The 11,312-nt window shown below is 34.8% G+C and overlaps 2 protein-coding genes across 2 annotated transcripts; both read right to left on the reverse strand.

Moving 5' to 3' along the window:
• Positions 1-6,855: 6,855 nt before the first annotated feature.
• On the reverse strand, positions 6,856-7,626 carry LOC150101400 (protein ZBED8-like). Its single transcript, XM_090400791.1, has one exon. The coding sequence runs from the start codon at positions 7,624-7,626 to the stop codon at positions 6,856-6,858; it is 771 nt and encodes a 256-aa protein (XP_090256917.1).
• A 114-nt stretch (positions 7,627-7,740) lies between these two features.
• LOC150101401 (protein ZBED8-like) lies at positions 7,741-8,322 on the reverse strand. Its single transcript, XM_090400792.1, has one exon. It carries the CDS (start codon positions 8,320-8,322, stop codon positions 7,741-7,743), a length of 582 nt encoding a protein of 193 aa, XP_090256918.1.
• Positions 8,323-11,312: the final 2,990 nt, after the last annotated feature.

Consider the following 11,312-nt stretch of genomic DNA (forward strand, 5'->3'; position numbering starts at 1 on the left):
AAAAAGACATATGTTCCCCAGAAATTTCCAAACACAAAACGTCACGATTCCTTATCTCTAAATAACACCCACAATTCATTACACAAACCAAACACACCACGTGATGTCCCTGACAGAAAGCCCCCTCCCTCCCAGCGAAATTCCAAACATTCTGAACTCTATAATAACACACATCCACGTCACGATTCCTTATCTTATCTTGATCTTGATCTGGTTAAAAGTGTCCCACCAATCACGACACGATTCCTTATCCACTATTATATCTTCCTTTCCATTCAAAACAATAACGTCACTTATTTACAACTAACAAATTACGTCACTTATTTACAACTAACAAATTACGTCACTTATCTACATCTGATAACAACACGCACCCACAACACGATTCCTTATCTTATCTTGATCTTGATCTGGTCATAAGTGTCCCACCAATCACGACACGATTCATTATCTCTACCATCACCCATAATTCCATACGCGAACCAAAACACAAGAACTGAAGCCATTGACACACATACCCCTAGGGAAATTCCAAACATTCCAAACCCATGACGTCACACACACAATGACATCATGAGATGAACAACCAATCACGTCACAATTCCTTATCTTATCTTGATCTTGATCTGGTTATTAGTGCCTACACTACTACTACTCATTATGTCGGAGTTGCAGAAATTCATAATATTTTCTTAAAATCTCGGATTGAAGCGAGTCAAAAATCCTTCGAGCGATTATCACTGTATGCGACAAAGAAAAAAAGAAATTTAAAAAAAGTATGAATAATACAGAGTCAGTGCTTTTACCTTCTACAGACGTGTGTACAGCAAGCTTGAATTTGAAACATGGTTCTGATGTTGTACGATAAATATTGTTTGAAAAGAATCCTTCAACGTATTTAGGCTATTTTTGTGAATACTCGAAAACAGGTTCACGTAAAGAATTATTAATGTAGTTAGTTCAGGTCAAATATTTAATAAAGCCATTAACTTGAGGTAAGGATTTATTAAAAGCTGAGGGAAAGTCATAATGAAGCATCACATATTTACTAGTTGATTATTTACAGTGCATAAAAGTGTTTTGCCTGAAATTTCCTGAGGGTCAAACATCGATTGATGACTGCAGTTAATTGACGACGGCCTCTAATTATCGAGTGCTTGTTTTGTCGTGTAATTTTGGTTCAATATTTACACGCTAAAACGCATTATTAAAATAATTATGTTATTGCGATTGTGGGTAAGCGTGATTTAATTACATTTATTTTTGGATTAGACTAGTCAATTGGACCCATTCAACTAATCATCAGCGTTGTTTTGCAATTTTCTGATTAGGGAATTTAGAGCCCTTTGAAAGTCATTGTTATTTAAATAAATCAAGAATATTTTATTTCCTTCTTCACTGTAACGAACTCATTTCTTGAAACGAAGTGCGCACCCTGCTTATTTATTAGAGGTATTAAAATATTAATAATACAAACTGTATTATATCAATCGCATGTGACGCACAGATATAATAAAAAAATTAAGAACTAAGTTTTTTTAATTATTATTTTTAATTAATTAAGTTCTGTAGTATTGTACGCCCACAGTTCATAGAACCGAGCTTGGTAATCTGCCAAGAATAGTCAATTCATGCTGAAGTGGACAAAGAAATAAATGATGTACGAATTGGTTACCAACACACGAAATCACGTGCTTTATTTTCCAACTATTATACAAGCAAAATAGTTACTGCTTTAAAAACTACAACGTTCATAAAAGAAAGTTAATTTTCCGACGTGTAATAATGAACAACTCATCCCATAAGATGGATTGATTATCCTATTATCAGAATGGATTCTCCTCCTTCTGACATGCGCAGAAGTGTCGAAGGGTCTCGCATCTGTGGGTGTTACTGCCTGCCCGTGCCAGAATCGACAACTCGAAAACAGGTCGAAGAAAGGTTTAGAAAAGTTCCTCAAGTCTGCAAAAGAATCGAAGTTATTGCGCTCTTTCTTCGGGGGACCTATCGCTGTGGACGCACATGCCACTTCCACTGGGCTACACAGGCCTATGGAGTAAGACGGTTAATTTATTTTGTGAAATTTAAAAAAAAAAAACTTTTAATTCATTCTTCTCTTTTTGTATTAGGCCTATTGGCCTATTACGGAGCTATCCTAAGCCATTTCCAGCCGTATTCGTCCCGAGGATAATATGGCTAGCCTTATGCATCCCGGTGTGTCGTATTCTCTAGATGCGTGTGTTCATGGGGCCGGTTTGTCTGCTTGCCGGAGAAAAAACCTGAAGTCCACGCCTAAAACTAGCTAACTTGGCTATGTCTGAGAAAGATCCTAAGCTCCTCACGTCAACGATGGGAATTGAACCCAGGATACTCCTTTCCCAGGTATATGATTGCGAAGCGTGTAGCCATTCAGCTAACCGCACGAACCCTTTTAATTCATTAAAGACTTAATTTCTGTAGTCTGATTCTGACCTTATCTAACTAGTTTATAAACACAATTTGGTGACATCTGCGATTAAATGAATTATCGACTTTTATTTCAGTTTCTTGATGCATGTATGAAAACATTTTAATGCAGTTATATACCGCGTTAGCAAAATGTATTTGGAAAGTGCCTTTAGAATGAGAATGCATAACATGTACATAAATGACTAACTGGTTTTTAACAATCTGCACAACTAAATTACAGTATACAGAAATCAAGATAATACCAGTTGATAAAACAAGGCTTCAAAGCATACTTGACACTCTGTCTTTCCAACTGGCTGAAAAGACCTTTACATCGTAGCACAAGAGGAACAGCCATAAAGGCTTTGAAAACTATCTGATTTCATACGGACGGAGGTGACTGTTTTCCGCTAGAATCTCGATTTTCATCCCGTATAACGCGGAAAGAATAAGGAATTCACAGATACAATCAATTCATGGCAATATATTCGATTAAATGAAAACGAACCAAGTTCATAAAATCAGCTCGAGTTTAAATAAATGAGATCAAATATTGCTGATAGGCCGCCGGTATTCATTTATTCAGTCGCCACATTCTTCTGATGAATTACGCACTCCTTGCTCAACTCAACGAGAACATACCAAACATATTAAGGACCTCTTTTATTCATATGCAAAGTAGGATAGGCAAAGATAAAGACATTAACAGGTTTGACTAAGAAATCCATAGCAAAGGTGAAAAGGAGTCCAATAACCAATAAGTTGAGAATTAAAACATGTACTCACGAACGTTTTGTAAATTTTCTCTTAATTCTAATCAGTGATTCGACGGGAATTTGGTGCTAACAGTTTAATCGAAAAACCCAATGACTACAAGTCGTTCAGTACGATATATTATTACAGAAAATTACCTTTGGATTTGAAAGTGATGAATCAAAATACTTGTGCCTGAAGTCAGTAGGGTAAACGAATATACCCAAAGATATTTACATATTGATATCATCCTCGACATTGACATTTTTTCGGGAAGGATTGGGGGAGGAGAGATTAGCACTGTTTTGTCACTATCTGGATTTTGTATTTTATTGGCTTTCTAAGATCCTGCACAATTTCGTTGTTTCCCATGAAAGAGAAGGAAATAGATGAGCGTCAAGTGAGGCCATCATGAATATACCAGAGTGTAATGAACGACTAGAATTATCATTTTAGTTAATTAAGTCAACCATTGCATTATACTGATTTAATACAGAACAAAACAGAATGTTGGTCGGAATTCCTTCCGGAAGCCAGTTTTAATTACGATACTATTATTCCCGTTGAGATGACAATTTTACTCGGGTTACTATTTCAAACAGTACTTGACATTTTCCTCATATTTACTGTAGATATTAAAAAAAGTTTAAAAACATGAAATTAGTTGCTCCAACAATGGCTTTAAATTTCTTAAAATAAACATTTTCATTAACCGTTTCTTGTTTTATTAAAGCAAAATTAACTTGTTTGGTGCTTAACAGAATAATGTAACAATACCATGTGTATGTATGTGTGTGGGTGTGCGCGTGCGTGCTGCTGACCTGTAGAACCTTATACCCGTCTTGATAGAAACGGTTTTATATATATCATCATCATCTTCTTTATACCCTCTTTTACCTTGCGGTGTCGAGGGTCTATTGATCATCGGACCTCACTCCGTTTACAGGATAAGGTGGTCAGCCCTATGCCCCGGTGTATCCTATGGCCTGTAGTGTTGAGTTCTCAAGGCCAGTTTGCCTGCTTTGCGGGATGAAAAACCCCAGAATAAACTGGGGAAAAAACCCTGCTGTCCACGCCCAAGACTGGCTAACTTGGCTATATATATATATATATATATATATATATATATATAATTCCATTTGAATGAAACGGATCTCACGTATGTTCCCATGGCAACAGTGGATTATGATCATGTGCGGAATAATCAGTGTGTGTTCTTTGTCGTCCAAATTAAATAGCCTAGGCGTTCTTAGCACTGCACAACGAGTTACGCGTATTTCCAAACGTCTGCAGTTTTGTACAACTTCGCCACAAATATTCTTTTGAATATTTGAGTAGACGATATTTTAATGCAGTGCGTCATCCCAAGGAATAATTTTTAAACTTAAAAAAAAATCGCCAGCCAAATGCACGGCGATTGTTATTACGCTATCAAAGTCCACGTTCACGAATTAACAAAGAAGAATGGAGACCCAATGAAGAATACAATGAGATTCGAAGCTTTTGGTAGTAATGTCGAGCGCAGCGCCATCACTCGTATTAATTGGCAGAGTTCTAATAAATCACAGTAATATGATTTGTAGTTGCTTGTTTGTATTGATTTTGAACCACTCGGCCAAAACCAGTCCGGCTATATATATATATATATATATATATATATATATATATATATAATATTTAAACAAAAAAATTAAATGAGCTTTTCATTTTAAAACTTAATCGAAATATATTCGCTGTCGAACTGTGCAGAAGTAATACTGAGTTTACCATTCTTTAAACGAAAAAAAAAAAAAAACGCTATTGTTTAAATTGTTAGATTTGATTTGATTTGAACGCTTTAATTTGCTTTCATTTAGTTTTTTGTATAGTGAATATTAAGTATTTTTAAATTTTTTGAAATTGATTACTTTATTTTTTTCGTATATTTTTGATTGATTTATCTCTGGGTTTCTTTAATAGCATTTTTTATAAAAACGGAGATATATCCATACTTCTGCGCGCTCCAATTTTGATACAACTGAGGGTGATGTAAGTGATACACAACTCAAAGTTGATATGAAACTGCCGGGTTAAATTCATGATTTAATTCATGAATTTAACCCAGCAGTTTCATATTAATTTTGAGTTGTGTATCAGTTACATCGTCCTTAGTAGAAAGCCAATAAAGAAACCCAGAGATAAATCAAAAATATACGAAAAAATAAAGTAATCAGCCATTCTTCCGTAGTGAAAGATTGATTATATTCCTCGAAGATTGTAATCGATCTTTCACTAAGAAAAAAAAATTTCATTGAAAAAAGAAAGAAAGAAGGAATAGCATAACTTATCATATGCAAGATGGAAAGATACAGTGATGGGTAAAAGCAAAGTATCAAGGCTGGTGAATTGAATGCAAAACAGCGTAAGATAACACATAAGAGATGATCAGAACATAATAAAAATATAATTCGTATGAAATCGAATCAACGATGGTTGATATTTATGCTAGTATACTGGAAAGTGACGGTTCCAACAGTAGGCTACTGCTAGGATTGAATTTTGGAATGAATTACGGAGGGGAAAAAAAGAATAAATGTTCAAACAAAATCAAGTAAACAGTTTATTAATTTCTTCGAAGATTAAAATTAATGTTTGTTTCTCTCTGCTTTTATCTTCTCCTGACCTCAAGCTGTGGATAGAGAAGAGAAAGAGACAGAGTATGTAAATGGAACAACTTTTAAAGTTAATCGCAGAATAACTTTAAAAGTTGATAAAAAGAAAATAAAATTTCATTGGAAAAACTGGAATGATGGTCAGGACAGTTGAGTGGCAGTTGTGATATAAGTCTCTTGTTCTCGTTAAACTGTAACATGTAATGTTTTTACTTTTTATATTCGTCTGATGTTTTGAAAAATAGTTGCTTCGGACAACACGGCAATGTCTTCAAATCTTCTTTAGGGGTTGTGTTTAGCAAGCGAATAGGGCGGAGCTGGGCATAAAATTAATTTACTCTTACGTAAATGGAAGGTCAAGTTTGTTGCCTGTAAACACCGAATAAAAATATGTTAATCTAATTAACTATCTGTAGCGATTAAGGGTTCAAAATACAAGTGAACTAAAAATTGTATAATGACATATCACTGTGGAAAACTTCCATTGTTGAGACCACGTGTTTTCAGACAAATAACTAGTTTAATAAAATAAACAAATCTAACACTACAAGATCATCTAGAACAGTGGTTCTTAACCTTTTTTTATGGCCCGTTCCCAGTGAACTTCAATTTACATTCTCGCACTCCCTTGAAAAATACATATTCATATATGTATCAACATAAAATCAAAATAGCATATCAACTTTTAGTGACTAATTTGTTGTTGCTTTTTGATAATAATATTTTGAAAGCGAGGTTCCTTTTTCGAAAGGGCTACGCGCATATTATCACTTGCATTTAAGCGATTTCGGGTTTTTGTTTTTATGTGCAAAATTGATGAAATTCCATTTCGCAAAGATAGGTGGTAGCAAATGGTAAAAGTGTCCGCAATGCTGCCTTCGCCAGTTGTAGAAATGGTTCTGAGTACACAAGAATTGTTCTAAATCCAATTTTTCAAATCCAATTTGAATACGTGCACTGGCTCACATTTCAATAAGATCGTCTTTTATTAAATTACCGTCGTTTATAGAATTAAGATAAAAAAAAATGGATCCAGTATCCATCTGTGCTCTTTGCCAATATCTCCCGTGGAAAAATATCCATGAAAAGAATCAATCAATTGTTGCAAATGTATTAAAATTTCAGATAAAATTGTAATACATTGTAAAATTGTGATTTTTTCGTTTTCCAGAACAATTTCATCAAGCAAGGGAAAGTTTTCAAAATTACCATTTTCAACTCGACTTATCCAAATTTTTAGTTTTTCAGTAAAAGCAAATAATTTTTCACTAGATCTTATTATGTTCTTACCATACCCTTGCATTGATGTATTTAATTCATTTAGGTGAGTGAGAATATCTGCTAAGTAGGCCAATCGAATTACTGCATCTCTTATTTCAAAGTCTTGAACTAAATTACATTTCTGGTTAGTAAGAAATTGAATAATCTCTTCGCGCATTTCAAAAACCCTGCTAAGCATACGTTCCTTGGAGAGCCATCTTATGTGAGTGTGATAAAGAATCACACTATGGTTAGCACCGCTTTCTTCACAAGAAGCTCGAAAGAGATGATGATTAAGCGCCCATCCTCGAATATAATTTACTATGTTTACCGCTATAGCTAAATATTTTTTTAAGTTCTCTGGCAAAGTTTTTGATGCAAGTGCATGGCGTTGCAACATGCAATGTGTTATTGTAACTTGCGGTACTTCTTTTTTGATATAGGCAAAAAAACAGGAATTTTTGCCTAACATCGCAGGTGCACCATCAGTACATATTGAGCTAATCACATCCATTGGTATTTGATGTTTCAAGATAAAGTTTTTAATGTGATTAAAAACATCAATTCCTTTTTCCGTCAGTTTCAGTTGATCACAAAATAAAAATTCTTCCAAAATTTCTTTTATGTATCACACCAATACTAATAACTCACTGCAATTATCAACGTCAGTTGACTCGTCCAATTGAATACACACTTTCAGAGGACTATTTTTAATATCTTGTATTACTTGCAGTAAAATATCCTGACTGATATCTTGAATGCATGATGGAATCACATCGTTTGATAATGGAATCTGCTGAATTTTCTTATGTGCTTCAGAACCTAATACAATTTTCGCAATTTCCAGTGCACATGGTTTCACCAATTCTTCAGCTATCGTATGAGGTTTTTTTTTCTTTACGCACAGATATGCCACCTGATAAGAAACTTCTAGCAAAAGCTTCTGAACTCCTCCAGAGTCAAATTTCGTAATGGTACCGCTGCTATCGAATCGTGCTTTCTTATACTTCAAGATGTTAATTGTATGTCCTGCAGCTTTACCACCATGCTGATTGTTGAAATGTTTTAACAACTTTGATGGTTTAAGATTGGAGTTTGAAAATATTTTGCAACATAAAATGCATTGTGGTCTTTGAGTACTGTCTTTCTCTGTTGATAAGGTAAATCCGTAAGCAACATAATCGTCTTTCCATTGGCGTCTTTTTGACATGGCGAGGATTACTACAAATAATAAATTAATATTTACATATTATTTAACTATGCATTTGACCATGATTCCTTAAGAAAAAAAAAAAAATTTTAGTTCTTACTAAACATTTCAAACTTCGAGAGAAAAAATTTAATCAATTGTTCTTTACTTACGATTACTGCCTGCCGGTAAAACAAAAAAATAGCTTTCGTTTGCCACTTGATCCACACTGTTGACATGACGTTTCTCGTGAAAATGGCGAGTATATTATGCGCTGCAAGTATCCGTGCTTTCGGCTTGGGCGCATGGGTGAGCGTTTGTGAGCGGCAGTACATTCGGGGATATTTTTTTAATATAGTGGTTTTTAATTTCTTAAAATGTAACAGATAAAAAATATGTATAACTTATATTTAATGGTTCTTGGTGAAATAGAATAATTCTGATTGGATTGAAAGATTATATATCTTAAATATAATTTAGTTTGCATAACTTTTTTCTTCTCGTGGAAAAAGCAAATGTCATTTAAATAATTACTCAATATATGCTGGAATATTTTCCAGCTCGCACCCTTAGGAATGCTTTTTCGTACCCCTGGTTAAGAAACTGTGGTCTGGAAGGTGTTACGGTTTCTGTTTTATTAGAATGTGTGTGTGTGTGTGTGTGTGTGTGTGTGTGTGTGTGTGTGTGTGTGTGTGTGTGTGTGTGTGTGTGTGTGTGTGTGTGTGTGTGTGTGTGTGTGTGTGTGTGTGTGTGTGTGTGTGTGTGTGTGTGTGAGAGAGAGAGAGAGAGAGAGAGAGAGAGAGAGAGAGAGAGAGAGAAAGAGAGGTACTAGCAAAAGTTATATGTACATCATTACAAACTTATATATGACTGTTTAACACAGAAACAGAAACCGATAATGGGATAGCATTACCATTCATATGAACTCAGTAATGTAGTGTTTCAAGCTACGTTGCAACAATAACAAAAAAGAATAGAGTGCTCTCATATCAGATACGTGTCAGTACAAGTCATTAAAGAAATTAAAAAATAGCAGCGGTATTTACGGAAAGTAGTATTTTTTATGTCAAGAAAATTTACATTGAAAATCTAGGAGCGCTCTTTACTTCATAACTTTGCTCTGCTACACTGCAGAAAGCTGGCAGCACGGATGACGACAAATTAGCAATATTCAAATGCACAGATATATTGGGGAAAAAATACAAATAAATTCGGAAAATTAATATTAAACTATGAATGTGACTGTCCCAAATCGTTAGTTGTCTCTTTCTTCTTATTTTTCATTCTTCGAAGTGAATAAGAATGAGCTACGGCAACAAATGGCCATGGAAATGAAAAACTCCATCGCAATAAATGTGCAGAATAGTGTTCAAAACGTGATTGATAAACCGTAAAGTATACCAAAAATTTTTCTTCACTGCCTCCGCACCCCCCCCCCCCCGAAGTTTGCAAACTTCGGGGCAGTGAAGTTATTTTGATTCCAAATGTAACCTTAGATTTCCCATGGTGGAAAATTGTATGTATTCACAAAGTTAATAAAGCGTAGTAACAAAACTTCAAAACTAAATTGGATTGATAAAGAGATTTCGGATAAATATGCACACGAAAAACTAATTAACTTAAAAAATGACTTCTGAAAATGGTGATCTGTGAAATATGAACAGTGAAGCAAATGCCATGCTGGAATTTTACAGTACAATATGAATTTTTATTAAAATATGAATACTGTAATCCCTGATGATGTCTCCGTGACTGAGATGAAATATTGGAAGAATGAAATAACATTTTTAATCCTTTCTTAGTGCTGTTTCACTCCATTAAGCCTCTACCATGAGTTTCTTTCAGTACTTAAGCCTTAACACGCGGAACATGATAATCATTCCAATCCCAAAAAAGCCAAACTCACTGAGATGATAGAACAGTTAGCTTAATGAATAACTGCTCGAATTTGTTTTTTATGATAATATTGGATAGATGACATTATAATACCTGATAATAGCTGAAGAAAAGTGTGGATTCAGAAATGGAAAATCTAACGCGATGAAATATTAAACTTCAGAATGATATTCGAAAAATGAAACAGGCACACCTCTTCTTCATAAATTTTGTTAAAACCATCTGACAGTGTCTCTCATGTTAATATTATAGGAATAAGTTTAAAATAATTGACCAATGTCATCCTTATAGGAACTACTAAAATGAAGAGGCAGAGGCCAACAGAGATATTACTCTACGAAAGACATGAGTAACAGCTCATCTAGATTATAAATTACAAAGGGAGTCTAAATTCTTTATACTTTTGAAAGATCTGTCTAAGGCAGTGGTTCTCAAACTTTTTGAAGTCGGGGCGCATTTAAAATCCTATAAATAATTGTAGGCGCACTATATACAAATTTCTGAGAAATATGTTATAATAATTACATATTATTATAACATATAATAAACATATAAAAACCGCTGTTAATTAACATAATAATGATGTGTTGACAAAAAGAGCGGTATATCCGTAATGAAAAGGTATAATAGAGTACCTATATTTATTTTTATATCTGAACTTTTGCACTGTACGGCGCCTGGCCGCGCGAATAAAGACTTGGGTTCAAATCTAGTCGCCGACTAGAAGAACGTTTTAAGGAACCTGTGTAGCTCAGTGAATGTGGCGTTTGCACACCACGGCGCTTGTCCACACGAAGGAAGACTTGGTTTCGAGTCTAGTCGGCGACTAGAGGAAATTTTTCTAAGCCTTTTTTTCTTTTTTCGACCGGTTCCCGAGTTAGTCGACCTCTGGCACGGGCAAGCGGGTTTTTCGTCCCGTAAACTCAAGAAAATCGACCGTAGAACCCACATTATTTCAGACATTAAATATATTGTGTTAGGGTTAGGGACCACGAGATGGCGGCACATTTGAGCCGTCTCTCTTCACTGTGTACCGCTTAATTAGTGATAGCCTTGGGCCATCTATCTCTGATTGGTATCAGTGGAGATTGAACTGCCCAGTCAGTCTCGAAAAG

This window comes from Typopeltis vanoorti, chromosome 11, assembly GCF_054136105.1.
Source record: "Typopeltis vanoorti isolate ZY-2024b chromosome 11, IOZ_Tvanoo_1.0, whole genome shotgun sequence".
Classification (NCBI taxonomy): Eukaryota; Metazoa; Arthropoda; class Arachnida; order Uropygi; family Thelyphonidae; genus Typopeltis; species Typopeltis vanoorti.

What these genes read in the sequence shown, in the direction of transcription:
- LOC150101401 (XM_090400792.1), bottom strand. Translation starts at nt 8,322, where the DNA reads ATGTCAAAAAGACGCCAATGGAAAGACGATTATGTTGCTTACGGATTT.
- LOC150101400 (XM_090400791.1), bottom strand. Translation starts at nt 7,626, where the DNA reads ATGGATGTGATTAGCTCAATATGTACTGATGGTGCACCTGCGATGTTA.